This window comes from Podarcis bocagei (genome assembly GCF_964188305.1).
Source record: "Podarcis bocagei genome assembly, chromosome: 13".
NCBI classification, from domain to species: domain Eukaryota; kingdom Metazoa; phylum Chordata; class Lepidosauria; order Squamata; family Lacertidae; genus Podarcis; species Podarcis bocagei.
In genome coordinates this window covers 13,132,942-13,152,469 of record NC_138138.1, presented here as the reverse complement: position 1 = coordinate 13,152,469, position 19,528 = coordinate 13,132,942, and the positions used below count along the sequence as shown (strand labels likewise).

Genomic DNA, 19,528 nt, shown 5'->3' with positions numbered 1-19,528 from the left:
TCTCCCCTGTGGGGGGGGGGCAATCTACCTCCCTCTGATCATGGAGAGCCCTCCCCCTAAGCCCCAAATGGAATCATAAGTGCTTGTTCCGTATTAACTAATGATAGTACCCCTGAGCACATGAAATGGAGTTTAGAGTCACCCCCCCCAAGAAGGAGAATATTGTATATCCCGGACCCATGGAAGTGTACAAATGGGAAATAGCACTTGCAAGTGGACCCTATGCATGGGATGGAGTCAAAATTCAGAGATGGCGGTGGGTGGATAAGGCTGGAAATCGCTTAACTATTTTGCACATTTTGGAGCAGTCCTGGCGACACTGGGGTGGGGGCAATGCAAATATGCAAGTCAGAAGCAAAAATAAGTAAAATAAATGTGGGGCTGGACTCCCTTTATAGAGAGGGTTGCAGAATTTAGGGGTAGGGTGGGGGCAAGCCCTTCCCTTCCTCTTTTGTCGTTGCCCCCCCCTTCCCCAAATGCACACGCTGTTCCCTCGGACAATCCAGCCGGCATCCTCTCCTCTCCTGAGCTCCTTCGTTTCCCAAATTCTTGGCAGCCTTTCTATATAAACAGCTTATATTTAGCCGGAGGTTAACAGTGCAAGAGCTGGCGGCCCACTTTCCCACAGCCGTGGAGGGAAGTGGGTGTGGGGCCGCGTCCGAGGAAGAGGAGGAAAAGCGGTGGGGACGGGTGCTAGAATGTGCGTAGGCCGCAGTTTGGGGTTCTGTGGGGAGGGAGGCGAGGAAACGTGGGAGCAGGCAGTTTTCAAGCCCTGAGCCCCACCTTTAGCTGAACATTCGGAATTTTGGGGCTGTGTTTTAATTTTTTGACCATATACTGTATTTTTCTCTCCATAAGACGCACTTTCCCTCTCTTAAAATCTAAGGGGAAATGTCTGTGCATCTTATGGAGCGAATGTGTGGTCCCTGGGGCTGGGGGGGGGACCCGGGCTTCCCTCGCCAGCCCCGACCTGCTCTTTGGGGCTGGCGGTGGCTTTCCACCTTTGGGTTGAGCAGCTCTGGGGTAGCCCGCAAAGCCTCCGCAGGGCAGCGGGGAGCCTTCATCCCACTGCCCTGGGGAGGCTTCGCGTGGCTATTCCTGGCTTTTGCGGGAGGTGGGGGAAGGGACAGAGCAAGGCTCTCTCACTTCCCCCACCTCCTGCAAAAGCCCCCAAGAGCCGCATTTTTTTCTCTTGAATTCCCCCCCCCCCCGGTAGGTGCCCCTTATGGTTAGGTGTGCTTTACGGTCAGGTGTGCCTTATGGAGCGAAAAATACGGTAGGTTGCGAACTCACTTTAGTTCCAGCTGAAATGCAGTTTTTTTACTCCCCACCCACCAGTTGGAGACCAGGCCTCCGGGGATGGGTCACACTCAGGGTGGATTTGATTTAAATCAAATTGATTTAAATCACAATTTTAATCACTAGTCAGTAAGACTTGATTTAAATTATATATATTTTTATAGAAAGACTCATTCTTGCTGGTATAATCTTAATATTTACAACCAGATGGAGGTTTCATTTTTGGAAGAATAAATTTTCAGAGTAGTTTTTGCAGTTGCATCAAAAATTACTGATGTGGTTATGCTATTAGAAATACATAGATAATGATGAAATTATTGTGAGGCTTAATAAGTTAACTGTTTGGACAACTTCTGCTGTACTTTATTTGAAGGAGGAAAACAATCATTTCCTTAACAACAATTTAAACAATTTATTTAACTAAAACAACAACATTATAGCGTATGTATCCATGTTTGTTAACTGATGTGGTTAAACAATAAAAACAGACTGAGTTTTAGCACACATGAAAAACTTAAAAACAAATCCTTATTTCCTGATGAATAGCTTTTGGACTATAATGTAGCTTAAATAGAAAACTAGAAATATTTTGTCTCCAAAAGCATTTTATTTAAAAAATCCAATTTAAATAAAAATAATCCAATTAAAAAATCTGATATATAAAAGTTGATTTTTATTCACCCTGGTCACACTCAGGTTGATGCTTCCATCTCTTTAGCTCAGAAGTGCATAAAGCCCCGAAGTAAAGCAAATGTGGCCCTTCAAGGCTCTCTGTTTGGCCCTCAGACCTCCCCCTAGCAGCCGCACCCTGTCTCTCCAGACCACAGTCCTCACCAGCCCCAGAATATTGCCTGACTAGAATATTTCCTTGCACTCAGAGGGGCATAGAAACTAGCCTACGTGGAAAGGTTGGAGCGTTTGCATTTGTTGCTCCACCCACACTTGCCTGCGGCCCCCAGAAGCTCAGCAAGGCCCTGCTTGACCCGTTCTGTCATCCCGCAGGTCTCTGCCAGTGTCCGAAGAAACGCACAGTCTTATCACAGAGAAGAAGAGCGGGAGACTGCAAGGAGAACCCGATGCTATCGTGAAAGGTGGGGTCTTAACGCAGCGCGACTCCCTGAGCAGAATCGGGGCTCCTTGGTTTTGCTTGGGTTTTCATTATTCCTGCCTCTGGGAAAGGGTGGCAGGGCCACCCGACGCAGCCCAGCCTTTTTGAGCAGGGTGGTTCCCAGTCATTTGGAGGAGTGGCAGCGTTCATGTCGAAGGGGTGAAAAGCGTGGTACTTGCATTACAAGTTGCGCTAAATTAAAGAGCAGCCACAAAGCGTTTAGGGGATGCGGGTGGCGCTGTGGGTTAAACCACAGAGCCTAGGACTTGCCAATCAGAAGGTCGGCGGTTCGAATCCCCGCGACGGAGTGAGCTGCTGTTTCTCGGTCCCTGCTCCTGCCAACCTAGCAGTTCAAAAGCACGTCAAAGTGCAAGTAGATAAATAGGTACCACTCCAGCGGGAAGGTAAATGGCGTTTCCGTGCGCTGCTCTGGTTTGCCAGAAGCGGCTCAGTCATGCTGGCCACATGACCCGGAAGCTGTACGCCGGCTCCCTCGGCCAATAAAGCGAGATGAGCGTCGCAACCCCAGAGTCGGCCACAACTGGACCTAATGGTCAGGGGTCCCTTTACCTTTTTACTATTCCTTCTCCTACATAGATGGGCTACCTTCCCAGGTTGACCAGCCCTATGTGCCCCATCTGTAGAAGCAGAAAGAGAGCCAATGCGTTGTTGAGGTGGGGGTCAACCTGAGCACCTCACCATCTTTCTATTGCCTCTTCCAGGCTGGCTGCAACGGGAGGTCCGGGGAGGTATAAAGACCCCTTGGCTGCGTCCTCGCAAGTACTGGTTTGTGCTGACGGAGGATTCCCTCGACTACTATAGCGGGTGTGAGGTGACGGCCCGGTGCCTTGGTTCGCTCGTCCTCACCAGTCTCTGTTCTGTGCTTTGGCCTGACAAGCAGACCTACAAGGAGACAGGTAAAGAATGTGCCTGGCTATCGAGTGGGAACCCGGCAGCCGGAGCTCCCTTGCTTGGGTATTGAGCCTTTTAGCACAGGGTTGCAGAACCTCAGATCCAAATGTGGCCCTCTGAATCCTTTCCTCTGGCCCTTGGGATTCTCCTCAGACCACGCCCTCTTCAACTTGGAGGGTGGGGTAGGAACCAACAACATTTCTGTCCGGATTTTCACTTTTTGAAATGTGGCAAACCGGCTGGAATGTGACCTTGATCTGTAGCAATGCCTCTAACTTGTTTGGGTGGAGGTGTGCGTGTTGTGTGTAGAAACTGGCTTTTTGTGTGCATTTTGTGCGGCTGGAGTGCAGCCTTCTGTACAAAGGGAAGAATCGTGCCTATTGCTCTGCCCATTCCTGCCCTGCCCACTGCTGGCACCCCTGGCCCGTGAGGAAATGTGGCCTTTGGGCTGAAGCAGGTTCATAGAATCATAGAATCATAGAGTTGGAAGAGACCACAAGGGCCATCGAGTCCAACCCCCTGCCAAGCAGGAAACACCATCAGAGCACTCCTGACATATGGTTGTCAAGCCTCTGCTTAAAGACCTCCAAAGAAGGAGACTCCACCACACTCCTTGGCAGCAAATTCCACTGTCAAACAGCTCTTACTGTCAGGAAGTTCTTCTTAATGTTTAGGTGGAATCTTCTTTCTTGTAGTTTGGATCCATTGCTCCGTGTCCGCTTCTCTGGAGCAGCAGAAAACAACCTTTCTCCCTCCTCTATGTGACATCCTTTTATATATTTGAACATGGCTATCATATCACCCCTTAACCTCCTCTTCTCCAGGCTAAACATGCCCAGCTCCCTTAGCCGTTCCTCATAAGGCATCGTTTCCAGGCCTTTGACCATTTTGGTTGCCCTCCTCTGGACACGTTCCAGTTTGTCAGTGTCCTTCTTGAACTGTGGTGCCCAGAACTGGACACAGTACTCCAGGTGAGGTCTGACCAGAGCAGAATACAGCGGCACTATTACTTCCCTTGATCTAGATGCTATACTCCTATTGATGCAGCCCAGAATTGCATTGGCTTTTTTAGCTGCCACGTCACACTGTTGGCTCATGTCAAGTTTGTGGTCAACCAAGACTCCTAGATCCTTTCCCCCACTCCTGTTTCAGCTTTCTCTGATTGATTGATTGATTGATTGATTATATGCCGCCCATCAGACTGGGTTGCCGCAGCCACTCTGGGCGGCTTCCGGCAAATGAAAACATCAAACACAGTAAAACGTCAAACATTAAAAACTTCCCTTTGCGGGGCTGCCTTCGCATGCTTCCTAAAAGTTGGATAGTCGTTTATTTCCTTGACATTTGAGGGCAGCGCGTTCCACAGGGTGGGCACAACGACCAAGAAGGCCCTTCTTCTTTTTGCTACCTCGGTCTCAAAGCTGCTTTTCTGCAATAGAAATACATTGCATTCAAAATGTAAAAAACATAAAAACATATTTATGTAAAAACATAAATTAAACCACAGATTTTCACTTTTTGAAATATGGCAGCCCTAGCATATTTATAGGGACGTGGGTGGCGCTGTGGTCTAAACCACAGAGCCTAGGGCTTGCCGATCGGAAGGTTGGCGGTTCGAACCCCGTGACAGGGTGAGCTCCCGTTGCTCGGTCCCTGCTCCTGCCAACCTAGCAGTTCAAAAGCACGTCAAAGTGCAAGTAGATAAATAGGTACCGCTCCGGTGGGAAGGTAAACAGTGTTTCCGTGCGCTGCTCTGGTTCGCCAGAAGCAGCTTAGTCATGCTGGCCACATGACCCGGAAGCTGTCTGCGGACAAACGCCGGCTCCCTCGGCATTTAGAGCAAGATGAGCACGCAACCTCAGAGTTGTCCGCGACTGGACCTAATGGTCAGGGGTCCTTTTACCTTTACTAGTATATTTATACCTGTGTATACGTGTGTGTGTGTTTCTATTAATCACATGCTGGTACTCCCTTCTCTCTCCCTTCTTCGCAGGATACTGGGCAGTGACTGTTTTTGGCCGAAAGCACTGCTACCGCCTCTACACAGAGCACTTAAACGAAGCTGTGCATTGGGTTTGCGCCCTTCAGAAGGTCATCATCAGCAAGCCCCCCGTGCAGACCCCGACGCAACTCCTCATGTGTGACATTGAGGTGAGTGGGGGGGGGGTCAGGAAGGGAAATGGGTGTGATGCGAGGAGCAGGACACACCCGCTGAAGCTGTGAATGGGCCAAGCCACGCTCCCGTCAGGCAGCAAAGGGGCTGGGAAGCCCTTGGAGCTGAGAGGGCAGTTGCAGAAATGCATAATGAGTGCACCCGGCGGTTTCCTCCCTTAAATGAAGGGAGCGGCAACTGCACACACAGCATTTCTCACTCCTTTAAGGTCATGCTGCTGGTTTGGGCTGCCATTTCTGCACGCTTTAATTCCTATTCATAACTGCTTTAAGAGCGTCTGCAATGTTACAGGCTTGACGGGTTGTTTAAACATCTTTTTTATAATTATTATTTTTCCTGCCGGCTCACCTCTGTTGTAAAATAATTTGATTTTAGAAAATATATGAAAGTCAATTAAAAATCCATATACAGTGGTAGCTCGGGTTACATACGCTTCAGGTTACGGACTCCGCTAACCCAGAAATAGTGCTTCAGGTTAAGAACTTTGCTTCAGGATGAGAACAGAAATTGCGCAGCAGCAGGAGGCCCCATTAGCTAAAGTGGTGCTTCAGGTTAAGAACAGTTTCAGGTTAAGAACGGAGCTCCGGAATGAATTAAGTACTTAACCTGAGGTGCCACTGTAAAGAGATTGCTCTAAATCTCACGACTCCCCCTCCAGCATCCCCTCTATGGGTCCTAATGCCAATATTTACACCTGCATATCAATCCATTATCCACATTTTTTATCCATCTAAATCAGGCATCCTCAACCTTTGGCCCTCCAGATGTTTTGGACTACAATTCCCATCATCCCTGACCACCGGTCCTGTTAGTTAGGGATCATGGGAGTTGTAGGCCAAAACATCTGGAGGGGCGCAGGTTGGGGATGCCTGATCTAAATTGTCCATAGTTTCTGTTGCCTTTCAAGTGTGATTAAAATCCTGTTTACAGTGGTCTCCCAAATAAATTATAAATTTTCCCCATTCTTTTTTTAAAGTTCTTGTCCTCTTGGTTCCTGAGCTTTCCACTTAATTTTGCCATTTCAGCATAGTCCCATCAACTTGGTTTGTCACTCTTCCCTGGTCAGGATTGTTTCTTCTTTCCATCTGTGGGCTAATAACATAAACATATTTTTAATAAGAATAAGAATAAGAATAAGAATAATTTATTTATATCCCACTCTGAGCTGCTTCCAACCCAATATTAAAAACAATACAGCGTCAGACATTAAAAACTTCCCTAAACAGGGCCTAAATTTAACGATCTAAGCCTCGGGGCAGGGGGCTGGTTTCTGTCAGAGAGGCTAATTAAACAAACGACCAATTAATATTGTTGCGGGTAGGAGTGGAGAGCTAGGCCCGTTCCTTATTGCTGACGTGCCCAAAAGTGTTAAGTTGCAGCATCTGCCCTGAGGATTTGCAATGTGAAATACAAACAGGTTTCGTGCCCGGTGCCCACGCGCACCTGGTTAGCCACCTTTGGCGAGGGCAGCTCCTTCATGGTGGCAGCAGGTATTTGCACGCAGGTTTCCTAAACCGGCTCTTCTGGGAAGCTGCTCTTGTCGACACCGCAGCAGTTCCCAGACTAGAATCAGTAGCTCTAGAAATTCTGCAGGCAGAAAAATGACTCAACTGACAAATAGGTTAAGGGGAAATACAAAACAACCATTTACTCAAAAAATGGGATATGTTCAAGAAATACGTACAAAAATATAATAACAATATAACATCTATGGTAGTGTTTGAATGACCCTTGTGTAAGGTAAAGGTAAAGGGACCCCTGACCATTAGGTCCAGTCATGGCCGACTCTGGGGTTGCGGCACTCCTCTCGCTTTATTGGCCAAGGGAGCCGGCGTACAGCTTCCGGGTCATGTGGCCAGCATGACTAAGCCGCTTCTGGCGAACCAGAGCAGCGCACGGAAACGCCGTTTACCTTCCTGCCGGAGCGGTACCTATTTATCTACATGCCCTTTGATGTGCTTTCGAACTGCTAGGTTGGCAGGAGCAGGGACCGAGCAACGGGAGCTCACCCCATCACTGGGATTCGAACCGCCGACCTTCTGATCGGCAAGTCCTAGGCTCTGGTTTAACCCACAGCGCCACCCGCATCCCTTTGTGTAAATTAAATATTAATAAATTACGAAAAATGGTACGATACGTTACAAGGAAGTATTAGAAAATATATTAAGAGTAAGGTAATAAGTATAAGTACATTCAATATTGTAAATATAAAGTACATCAGGAAATGATGGGAAGTCTATCTTAACATAGTTTAGTTTATTTGATTCTACTTTGGTTTACTTTTGTTTAGTTAGAAAGTATAATAAAAGAGCACGTATAAGTATAAATATTTAATGGTAAAATCATTTAAGGTTATTATTATTATTATCATCATCATCATCATCATCACTATTACCTTTGTATGTGAATATAAGATCATGTATGATATCCATGGATTTCAGTAAAGAAGATAATAATAATTACTAATAATTAATAATAATAATAATAATAATAATAATAATAATAATAATAATAATAGAAATTCTTCGGGCAGGGTGGACCTGTAAGTCAGCAAAAGCCTTCTGGGAAATGATTTATAGTGAGCTAAAAAAATGTTTAAAATAACTTTCATTTAAAAACCAAAGGCTTTTCTATTAGGTATAGTAGCAGAAGAGATAGCGAAAGAGGGAAAAGGTCCTATTTATGTATGCGGTGATAGCAGCAAGAATGTTATATGCCCAGGGATGGAAGGAAGAAAGGAAGAACCCCATCGAAAGAAGAATGGATATTGAAACTGATGGATTATGCCGAAATGGCAAAACTGACCGGGAAGATTATATACACCAAGAGCACAAAAAATTTAGAAATGAATGGATTAACTTTATAAGAATATATGAAGGAGCATTGCAAACATTTAAAGACCTTAGCAGGATTGGATTAGCACTTGTAATATAATTTGATAAAGGGTATTGAAAAAGGAGACCTAATAGATTGGATAAAAGTATTTAGTCACACAAAAGAGAAGAGATAATTACTGGAAACCAGGGAGAGGAATGGGGGGAAGTCCGGGGGTCAGAAGAACCCCTATAAAAATATTGAATTTGTTATTGATTCATGCAATTTGCTTTTTTTCTTGCTCCTCATCCCAGGAGAACCGTAACAGCCCAGAAATCCTGGATCAGATTTATCAAAATAACCCCATCCTGTGCTACACGGCTGGCCCAATCTACGCGCCTCTGCTACCCTTCCCGTATGCAGGTGGGTGACCGCTTCCTTGCACGTGGGTCAGCATTGTCCTAAAATTGATGGCTTCAGTCCTTGGGCATCACGTGCCGTTGGCTGTACAATCCCAAGCAGTTCAGCAATTGGTGGTACGTGTCTCAGGACCGCAATACCTCAAGGACCGCCTCTTCCCATATGAACCTACCCGGTCCCTGAGTTCATCTTCTGAGGCCCTCCTTTGTGTGTCTCCTCCTCGAGAGGTCCAGAGCATGGAAACACGAGAACGCGCCTTCTCTGCAGTGGCTCCCCATCTGTGGAATGCTCTCCCCAGGGAAGTTCGTCTGGCGCCTTCATTATACACCTTTAGGTGCCAGGCAAAAACGTTCCTTTCTAACCAGGCCTTTGGTTGATCTTGGACGCGGGTGGCGCTGTGGGTTAAACCACAGAGCATAGGACTTGCCGATCAGAAGGTTGGCGGTTCGAATCCCCGCGAAGGGGTGAGCATTTCCGTGCACTGCTCTGGTTCGCCAGAAGCGGCTTAGTCATGCTGGCCACATGACCTGGAAGCTGTACGCCGGTCAGTAAAGCGAGATGAGCGCTGCAGCCCCAGAGTCGGCCATGACTGGACCTAACGGTCAGGGGTCCCTTTACCTTTACCTTTTTTGGTTGATCTTAGTGACATCTAATACCCTATTAGAATGTGGCTCTTTTGGGGGGGGGGTTATTGGGCTATTGTTTTTAATTTGATTTTATATACAGTGGTACCTTGGTTCTCCAACTTAACCCGTTTTGGAAGTCCGTTCCAAAACCAAAGCGTTCCAAAACCAAGGCGCGCTTTCCCATAGAAAGTAAGGCAAAATGGATGAATCCGTTCCAGACTTTTAAAAACAACGCCTGAAACAGCAATTTAACGTTAATTTTACCATCTAACGAGATCCTTGATCCATGAAATGAAAGCAGTAAACAATGTACTGCAGTCACACAATCAATCAGTAGCTGAACTGGCTTCCTCACAGTCACAAAAAACAAAACAAAAAGAGCCGCAAAAACAGAAACGCAAAATGAATAGCAAAAACAGACAGACCTCAGCGAAACACTCAAAACGGAAGTCTGGCCCTCAGTGTAACACTCAAAACTGAGCATGTTCGGCTTCCAAAAAAAGTTGGCAAACCGGAACACTTCCGAGTTTGCAGTGTTTGGGTTCCAAGTTGTTTGAGTGCCAAGGCGTTTGAGAACCAAGGTACCACTGTATTACCATTTTCTTTGTCATCGGCCCTGAGACCTCCAGGTACAGGGCAGTGTCTAAATCCAATAACCGATAATGGATCCTGAGTGCACAGCTTATTTCTCCCGGTGTCTCTGCAGCTCCCGGTGGCCAGGGCTACGCGGGGATCCGTGACGAAGCTGTCAAGCTGTTCCACTCGCTGCAGCAGCTGGAGGGGCTGCGGGAGCCAGTCCTTCTCATGCAGGGGGTGCTGCAGACGTGCCACGACCTCCCCGCCCTGGTGGACGAGATCTACTGCCAGCTGGTGAAGCAGACCACAGAGCCCCCAGCACCGGGTGCAGCCGCGGACCTGCGCTACTGGCAGCTGCTTGCTTGCATGAGCTGCACCTTCAGGCCGTCGCTTCCTGTCCTGTGCTACTTGCAGTTGCATCTCCAGCGGTGAGCCCTGGGGCAAAGGGAAATTGGGGTGTATGTATGTATGGGGTGCATGTATTGCCTTGCTCACCATCATCAGGCAGAGAGGCCAGAGATGATGGAATCGTGGAGTTGGAAAAGGACCCCAGGGTTCACCTAACTCAACCCCCTGCAAGGCAGGAAACTTTTTCCCCAATTTTTTTTTATTGATTTTCCAAAACTTTTAAACAAACAAACATACATACATACATTTTAATTGTACTTAATCCAATCTTAGTAACATTGTTAAGTGACTTCCTCATATCCCCCTGGCTGAATTTCAGTGTATATCATTGTAACAGTTTTCCAAAACCAGTTTTCTCATTGTTGTTGTTTAGTCGTTTAGTCATGTCCGACTCTTCGTGACCCCCTGGACCAGAGCACGCCAGGCACTCCTGTCTTCCACTGCCTCCCGCAGTTTGGTCAAACTCACGCTGGTAGCTTCGAGAACACTGTCCAACCATCTTGTCTTCTGTCGTCCCCTTCTCCTTGTGTCCTCCATCTTTCCCAACATCAGGGTCTTTTCCAGGGAGTCTTCTCTTCTCATGAGGTGGCCAAAGTGTTGGAGCCTCAGTTTCACGATCTGTCCTTCCAGTGAGCACTCAGGGCTGATTTCCTTCAGAATGGATAGGTTTGATCTTCTTGCAGTCCATGGGACTCTCAAGAGTCTCCTCCAGCACCATAATTCAAAAGCATCAGTTCTTCGGCGATCAGCCTTCATTATGGTCCAGCTCTCACTTAACATCTTTCTTTCTTTCTTTTCATTTTAACTTTAAACATGTTATTCACACACGAAAGCTCATACCAAGAACTAACTTAGTTGGTCTTTAAGGTGCTACTGGAAGGAATTTTTTTATGTTATTCTCTAACATTACATATTTAAATCCTAAGCCTATCTGGTATTTGCAAGTTTTTCCAATTAGCTTATCTTAACATATTTAACTAGTCTTTGAATTTCATTCATTCCTCCTGTTTGTGGATAGGGGTGTGGAGTGCTGAGCAACGTTCTCGGGTGTGGGTTCCCTAATGCCGGTGTTTCCCTGGTCCCAGCAGGACAGAGAACCAGTTCCCAGGCTCGGAGGCGACTTGGTACGGACGCTTCATCGCAGAGGCCCTTCACAAGACCAAGGGGCGAGAGTCCGTCCCTTCGCTGGAGGAGATTGCGGGGCTGATGGGGCGCCAGGAGACCGAGTGCGGTGTGCATTGCCCTAGCATCGCCACCTGCCATGTGGCCGTCACCTCCCAGACCACAGTCCAGGAGGTGAGCAGAAGCCCTGGGGCTGAATGGCGAGGGTGGGTGGTGGGCAGGGGCCAGTTCGGGTGAAATTCCTACCTGTGGGGCTTGCAAGTTGCTAACAGGAAGCTGCGGCTAAACTTGCGGATGATATTGGTGGCGTTTACTTGGGAGAGGGGATTTGCGGGTGGCGCTGTGGGTTAAACCACTGAGCCTAGGGCTTGCCGATCAGAAGGTTGGTGGTTCAAATCCCCGTGACGGGGTGAGCTCCCGTTGCTCAGTCCCTGCTCCTGCCAACATAGCAGTTTGAAAGCACTGGTACCGCTCCGGCGGGAAGGTAAATGGCGTTTCCGTGTGCTGCTCTGGTTCACCAGAAGCGGCTTAGTCATGCTGGCCACTAATAATAATAATAATAATAATAATAATAATAATAATAATAATAATAATTTATACCCCGCCCACCTGGCTGGGCTTCCCCAGCCACTCTGGGCGGCTTCCAGAAAAATATTAAAATACATCAAACATTAAAAGCTTCCCTAAACAGGGCTGCCTTCAGATGCCTTCTAAAAGTCTGGTAATTGTTGTTCTCTTTGACATCTGATGGGAGGGCGTTCCACAGGGAGGGTGCCACTACCGAGAAGGCCCTCTGCCTGGTTCCCTGTAATATGACCTGGAAGCTGTACGCCGGCCCCCTCGGGCTATAGAGCAAGATGAGCGCTGCAACCCCACAGTCGTTCGCAACTGGACCTAATGGTCAGGGGTCCCTTTACCCTTTTCCTTACTTGGGAGAGAGGAGGGAGGAAGGGAAAGAAGACTTGCCTCTTTCTTTGCCAAAAGGCCCAAGCAGCCAGGATTTCGTCTTGCATTGTGCCGCTGGCTGCTTCCGTTCCGCGGTGCGGTTGGCGAGAGATGAGGCAAGCTTCTTTTCCCTTCTCCTCCCACCACAGTACACCAGTTGGGTCTCTGCACCCCTACCCTTCCACCCCTACCCTGCCCCCCTCTCCGCCCCTCCGCATGCTTGACACTGTCTGTCTGTCTGTGTGTGTCCCCTTTGCAGCACTGAGTGCCCTCCTGCTGGACATGCCCAGGCCTCCTGTCACCCCCTTTGTCTCCTCGTCCCAGGTGGCCCTGGAGCTGATGTTGCGCCTGGGCCTGGCGCATAGCCCCAACTCATTTGCCCTCTACGAGGAGAGCTGGCAGCACGTGCGCCCCCTGCCGGAGGATGCCCTGGTGGCAGACGTTCTCACGAGGTTCGAAAGGTAAATGACCTCCCCTCAACCCAGTACAATTTAACCTGTGTCACAGCTGGACACACTGGAGCCAGGAGGAGTTAAAGAGAGTTGGCAGCATGTTGAAAATCCCAAGTCAAAGCGACATCCTAGCCTTTGCAGCTCCAGAGAGGATCTTGCAAACATACGGGGGAAGTGGCTTGGGAAATTCTGGGTTTCCGGAGTAGGGATGTGCATGTGATTGCAGGGGTGGGGTCTGTTTCAGCTAGCGGGAGCAGAACTCTGCAAAAATAAAAATTTAAAAAACCCATAGTTATGCAGGGCACACTTCTGAGTTGAGTACAGAATGTATCTGACTTTGCGGGGAAGAGGGATACCGTAAAACCTCGTTTGTCGAATGTACAGTGGTACCTCTGGTTAAGAACTTAATTTGTTCCAGAGGTCCGTTCTTAACCTGAAACTGTTCTTAACCTGAGGTACCGCATTAGGTAATGAGGCCTCCCACGGCCGCCACCCGATTTCTGTTCTCATCCTGAAGCAAAGTTCTTAACCTGCGATACTATTTCTGGGTTAGTGGAGTCTGTAACCTGAATAATAATAATAATAATAATAATAATAATAATAATAATAATTATTTTTATTATTTTTATTTATATCCCGCCCTCCCCAGCCGAAGCCGGGCTCAGGGCGGCTAACAACAATAAAACAGTATAAAAGTATAGCATAAACAACACTCTAAAATCATTCATTATAAAATTAATTAATTCAGGCCACTGGCAACCATTGGGCCAGAGCTCCGCGAAGATTGCCGAGGGAGGGAGTCAGGCTGTGCCTTGGCCAAAGGCCTGGTGGCACAGCTCTGTCTTGCAGGCCCTGCGGAAAGATGTCAAGTCCCGCAGGGCCCTGGTCTCTTGTGACAGAGTGTTCCACCAGATCGGAGCCACAGCCGAAAAAGCCCTGGCTCTAAGTTGAGGCCAGCCTAACTTCTCTGTGGCCTGGGATCTTCAAGATGTTTTTATTTGAAGACCGTAAGTTTCTCTGTGGGGCATACTGTAACTGTGAAGCGTCTGTAACCCAAGGTACCACTGTAACCCGTTCCGGAAGCCCGTTCGGCTTCTGAAATGTTCAGTGACCGAGGCGCGGCTTCCAATGGTTGCAAGAGCTTCCCGCACACAAGCGGTAGCTGCGCCAGATGTTTGGCTTCCGAAAAATGTTCAAAAACCGGAGCATTTACTTCCAGGGTTTTGGCATTCAGGAGCCGAAATGTTCCAAAACGGAGGTGTTTGGGAACCGAGGTTTGACTATTATCGAGCTAGCAGTAACGTTTCAGTCTTTTTCGTCTGCTCCAGTATCTGTGGCATATGCGGTCAGAACATTGGATCAGGTTAGGGTGTTTTTTTCATGTCCCAGAACTGACAGGATGTCTTTGCTTGCCTTGTTCTAGCTCCACTGGGGAAAAGCCACCCAGGAAGCCCCCTGGCAGACTCTGGTTCAGGCATTATGGGTGTCTGAACCTGGACTGCGTCCCCTGCAACAGCCAGGAGTTTGCAGTGCTATTTGAACAGGTAAGAGGCACGCTGACCAAGAGAACAAGCTTGCAGGTGTGGGGAGTGCTGTTGTTCCAAGCGACACACCCTCTCCCTACAACGCCCATTAGCTGTTCATCTATGGCTGCTGTAATGGGTTTGAGTTACTCGTGCGTAAACTGCCGCCGTTCTAGGCTTAATTGCCTTGGTTTAACCGTTCTGACTGCACAGCCCATCTCAGCGTGGCTGCCTCAGTCGCTAGCAGAATCTGTCTGTGGGCGTTTCTTAAACCTTTTACAGCATAGAAGCTGTCTGACTCCCAGTCGCCTCCTCCTCTCACTGTGCGGGAGTCTTCTGCAGAGGGAGGGCGTGGGTAGTGGAGGGCCTGTGCTCTCCTCACTGATGTCCAGAGAAGAATCCCGGAGCTCTCCCTCCACTTCCCCCATTTGCCCCCCTTTCCCCCTGGTGTTGCGCTGATTTCCTTCCTCCTCTACCGAGCTGCTTCTCCCCCTGGTGCTGGGTCCTTCGCCTGCAGACTCTGGGAGCCTCCCCTTCACCTCTCGCTCTGATGTCAGTTCCCTGACAGCTGTATTGCCCATTTGAGACGTTTCCAGCCTTGGGCTGCGTCACACTTGCAGAACCTGAATGGAGGCTTCTCCACCGACACCTCCCTCCCTTGCTTAGACCAGCTTTTCCTTATTGACCTGCTGCCCACACGCCTTAGTTGCCTGCTCTCTAATTCCAAGATCTTCCTTACCACCAGGGGATCTCTCGCTGGAGCATCGTCTGCTGGGCTGTGGGCTCTCCCGCTCGTGGTCAAGCAGCGAGCGGAGTGGAAGCAGCTCCCGTGCAGCCATTTCCTGGAGACAGCCTCTCTGACGGGAGTTGCCGTGTGCGAACAGAAACAGATACAGGGGACGAGGCACTCAGAGATAAGCCTGGCGGGCACGTGGTCAGCCTTTGGGTCTGTCCTCTGTGATGCAGAGGTTTATTTATCAGGTAAGTCGTCCCCCCTGCACTTCCGTATTTCCGGGCATGACTTGAGAAGGTACTGTATTTTTTGCTCTATAAGACTCACTTTTTCCCTCCTAAAAAGTAAGGGGAAATGTGTGTGCGTTCTTATGGAGCGAATGCAGGCTGCGCAGCTATCACAGAAGCCAGAACAGCAAGAGGGATTGCTGCTTTCACTGCGCAGAGATCCCTCTTGCTATTCTGGCTTTTGAGATTCAGAATATTTTTTTTCTTGTTTTCCTCCTCCAAAAACTAGGTGCATCTTGTGGTCTGGTGTGTCTTATAGAGCGAAAAATACGGTACATGATGGAGAGAATGACGAGAGACCACTGGCACACACTCGAGGCCAGTCGTGAGGAGTAGTGGGCAGGCACTGCTATTTGGCAAAGCAGGATCCGACCATTATTGTGGAGGGAGGGATTTTCCAAGACATGTAGCACACTCCAGTATCAAAACAGATTTGGGTGTATTTGCAGGTGGGTTAAACCATAGAGCCTAGGACTTGCCGATCAGAAGGTCGGCGGTTCGAATTCCCACGACGGGGTGAGCTCCCGTTGCTTGGTTCCTGCTCCTGCCAACCTAGCAGTTTGAAAGCACGTCAAAGTGCAAGTAGATAAATAGGTACCACTCCATCGGGAAGGTAAACGATGTTTCCGTGTGCTGCTCTGGTTCGCCAGAAGCGGCTTAGCCATGCTGGCCACATGACCCGGCTCCCTCGGCCAATGAAGCGAGATGAGCGCCGCAACCCCAGAGTCGGCCACGACTGGACCTAACGGTCAGGGGTCCCTTTACCTTTACCTTTCTCTAACGCTGCTTTCATGCAGTAGCTTGCTATCTATTATCTTCTGGAAAGGGTGTATTTTCAACGCTTAGGGATTTGCATTGTGCCGGGGCAACTCTTAATACCTGTGCTATTTTCCTAGAAAAAAAGGTGCCAGAACTCACCACAAACTCCTCCCTTATTCTCTCATAATGGCAATGGCACCTGCCTGAGAGGTGCCGGAACTGAGTTCCAGTGAGTTCAGACTGGGAAAAAGTCCTGCATCTTAACAGATATTGTGGGACCTAGTCATGACCATAGCTGCCAACTTTTCCTTTTTCTTGCGAGGAATACTATTCGGAATAATGGAACTTTCCTTAAAAAAAGGGAAACATTGACAGCTATGGTCATGACAGGGCAGTGACACAAGGTGGTAAACAGGTTTTGCTGAAACGACACATTTGTGGGCAGCAACTGTTGGCTTTAGAAAAGGGACTCCCTACCCTGTGGCTAGTCCTCAGTCCCAAGGTGGCTGCGGTTGGGGATTAAGCACATTATGGAAAGCCAATTTATCTCAATAAATGTACTTTGAAAAGTGCATTTTTCACCCACCCCTCTTCCTGAATTTTCAATTCCCCAATTTTTGTACAATCTGAAAATTTTGGAAGTCAAACTAGTGAGAGATGGCACCTCCGATTATTTTGTCTCTCCCCTTATTGTTTTCAGGTTTTTTGAAAAGAAAAGTGTAGCCTATATAAACGCAAATCAAGCCCTTCTGCATAACCTGGTTATGGAAGCCGCCCAGAGTGGCTGGGGAGGCCCAGCCAGATGGGCGGGGTATAAATAATAAATTATTATTATTATTATTATTATAACCTAGCCATAGGGAGGGCTAGCATTGAAATCCCAGCTAGCGAGCAGACTATCCTCTCTAGGCCACTTGTATTTAGTGTTTCACCAAATAGATATCCATCTCACTGGTTGTCTTTAGGACCCAAAAACAGTTTCTCCCTCCCTTCATCAAAAGCTTTTCTTTTCTTGAAAGCAGAGCGCCTTGCTTGCGGAATATATAGTGGTACCTCGGGTTAAGTACTTAATTCATTCCGGAGGTACGTTCTTAACCTGAAGCACCACTTTAGCTAATGGGGCCTCCTGCTGCTGCTGCGCCGCCGGAGCACGATTTCTGTTCTCATCCTGAAGCAAAGTTCTTAACCAGAGGTACTATTTCTGGGTTAGTGGAGTCTGTAACCTGAAGCGTATGTAACCTGAGGTACCACTGTACAACTCTCTGGCCAGTCTGGCTGAAGGATATAGACTACCCCTTTCTGCCCACTCCCCTATTGTCCTTCAAGGGAAAGGAGGTAGAGACTTAATCTGCAAGCAGAGGGGCAGGAAACGGCCTAGGAGGGGTAGGCCAAGCTCTGACCTTGCCCTATTTTCTTCTCAGGCAAAAGAGGCGGCGCAGCAGACCCAGCGTATTCCGCACGGAGCTGCAGGAGGAGACTCCCGCCGTTACCGCCACCAACAAAGGACTGCACTTAACGAAATGGCCAGCGATGGGACCCTGCCTGCGCCACCTTTCGCCCTGGCAGCAGCCTTGAAGGCCAGGGAGATCTAGTGCCTTCCCCAGCCAGACACTTGTAGTGACGATACCCGTGGTACTTTATGCTCCTAAGGAGCTGGAAACGTATGTCCTCTCCTGTGTAGAGGGATTCCCTTCCCTTCCCTTCCCCAACGCGTGTAAAAATTTATTTATATCGATAGATCTCCTTTCCTCCATTCGGTCTCTCGGAACAAGTAGTTGGCATGCTTCTCTCTTCTGCCCGTAAAGCTGCAGGCGGCTTGACACTGTGCCTATCGTCTGGTCTGTGCAGACAGCGCTGTGTTTTCACTCGCACATCAAGAGATGGTGAAGAACAGTGGAGGACTTGGGAGTGCTGGGTAGCATCTCCTCCTATGGCTCTCTCTTGCAAAGCTTTTTTTTAAAAAACAAACAAAATAAACGTAGTAAACACAAGCCAGTGGCTGCTTAGCTTTGAGCTGGATGAAGCGTGTCTTGTGAGAGGGATTACCAGTTTCCCCCTGGAGTTTCTTGTCTCTTTTCCCACCACAAAGGCCTCTGGCCAAGCTGTTCTGAGCTCAGCTGATAGCATCGTGATTTATCGGTGAGAATCGTTTTTTTTTAAAAGGCAGGGTGTAAGTCTATAAATACTGTAATATAATAATAATAATAATAATATTTATACCCCGCCCATCTGGCTGGGCCTCCCCAGCCACTCTGGGCGGCTTCCATAGAAACCAAAAATACAGTAAAATATCACACGTTAAAAACTTCCCTGAACAGGGATGCCTTAAGATGTCTTCTGAATGTCAGGTAGTTGTTTATCGCTTTGACATCTGCTGGAAGGGCGTTCCACAGGGCGGGCGCCACTACTGAGAAGGCCCTCTGCCTGGTTCCCTGTAGCTTTGCTTCTCGCAATGAGAGAACCGCCAGAAGGCCCTTGACGCTGGACCTCAGTGTCCGGGCAGAATGATGGGGGTGGAGACGCTCCTTCAGGTATACTGGACCGAGGCCGTTTAGGGCTTTAAAGGTCAGCACCAACACTTTGAATTGTGCTCGGAAACGTACTGGGAGCCAATGTAGGTCTTTCAGGACTGGTGTTATATGGTCTTGGCGGCCGCCCCCAGTCACCAGTCTAGCTGCCGCATTCTGGATTAGTTGTAGTTTCCGGCTCACCTTCAAAGGTAGCCCCACATAGAGTGCATTGCAGTAGTCCAAGCGAGAGATAACCAGAGCAGTCTATAAATACTGTACGGTAACAGGGTGCCTCTAAAACAGCTGTTGCTCATGTTGCATCGTGTGGCCTCTTGCCTTTTTGTGCCGAATCTCTAATATTGTAGCTCGTTTTTCCGATCTCTCTCACTGCATGGCGGATGGCTTGCAGTCTGCACCATCTGTAAGAGTGTTCATGTGAACAGAGGCTTGTTCAGCCGCAAATTTGTGCACATGGAGTTTCCACTCCTTCTACACGACGCCTAAAGAAAAGGATTTCACAAGAGTTCTGAGTAAATGAAGTCCAGGGGCCTGCTGGACCAGGGTGAGAGAGGCCATGTCACGCTACAAGCATTTTGGCAAATAGTTATGTTTTCTTTGAAGTCCACAAATTGTGTCAAGACCCGATAGGCAGCAGGGAAATGCGGAAAGCTGCTTTGAAGCACACACAGAATGACTTTCACTTATCTACTGAGCAAGTGTGTTGAGCCCGAACCCACAAGAATCTGAAGCGGCCATCAGCCCTTGCTGAAATCAGAACTCAAAGAAGCAGGTTACCCTTGTCTCCCCAGCAGCAACCTCCAGGATGATCTTAACACACACCAGTTTAGGCCTGGAAAACAT

The 19,528-nt window shown here is 48.4% G+C and overlaps 1 protein-coding gene and 1 long non-coding RNA gene across 4 annotated transcripts in view; both read left to right on the top strand.

Annotated features, from left to right (window-relative positions):
- Positions 1 to 17,892, top strand: part of PLEKHH3 (pleckstrin homology, MyTH4 and FERM domain containing H3) — a 36,102-nt gene extending 18,210 nt beyond the window's left edge. For all 3 annotated transcript variants that reach the window (XM_081166467.1, XM_081166466.1, XM_081166468.1), the window contains exons 3-12: positions 2,302 to 2,390; positions 3,130 to 3,324; positions 5,313 to 5,470; positions 8,621 to 8,729; positions 10,059 to 10,356; positions 11,425 to 11,632; positions 12,728 to 12,864; positions 14,279 to 14,399; positions 15,124 to 15,359; positions 17,579 to 17,892. In XM_081166467.1, coding sequence (XP_081022593.1) covers positions 2,302 to 2,390; positions 3,130 to 3,324; positions 5,313 to 5,470; positions 8,621 to 8,729; positions 10,059 to 10,356; positions 11,425 to 11,632; positions 12,728 to 12,864; positions 14,279 to 14,399; positions 15,124 to 15,339 — 1,531 coding nt within the window. In that variant the 3' untranslated portion in view covers positions 15,340 to 15,359; positions 17,579 to 17,892. The remainder of the gene's footprint in view (positions 1 to 2,301; positions 2,391 to 3,129; positions 3,325 to 5,312; positions 5,471 to 8,620; positions 8,730 to 10,058; positions 10,357 to 11,424; positions 11,633 to 12,727; positions 12,865 to 14,278; positions 14,400 to 15,123; positions 15,360 to 17,578) is intronic.
- Positions 1 to 18,940, top strand: part of LOC308571412 — a 93,098-nt gene extending 74,158 nt beyond the window's left edge. The window contains exons 2-3 of the long non-coding RNA XR_014001402.1: positions 17,516 to 18,327; positions 18,926 to 18,940. This is a non-coding gene — a long non-coding RNA (uncharacterized lncRNA). The remainder of the gene's footprint in view (positions 1 to 17,515; positions 18,328 to 18,925) is intronic.
- The last annotated feature ends 588 nt before the right edge of the window (positions 18,941 to 19,528 follow it).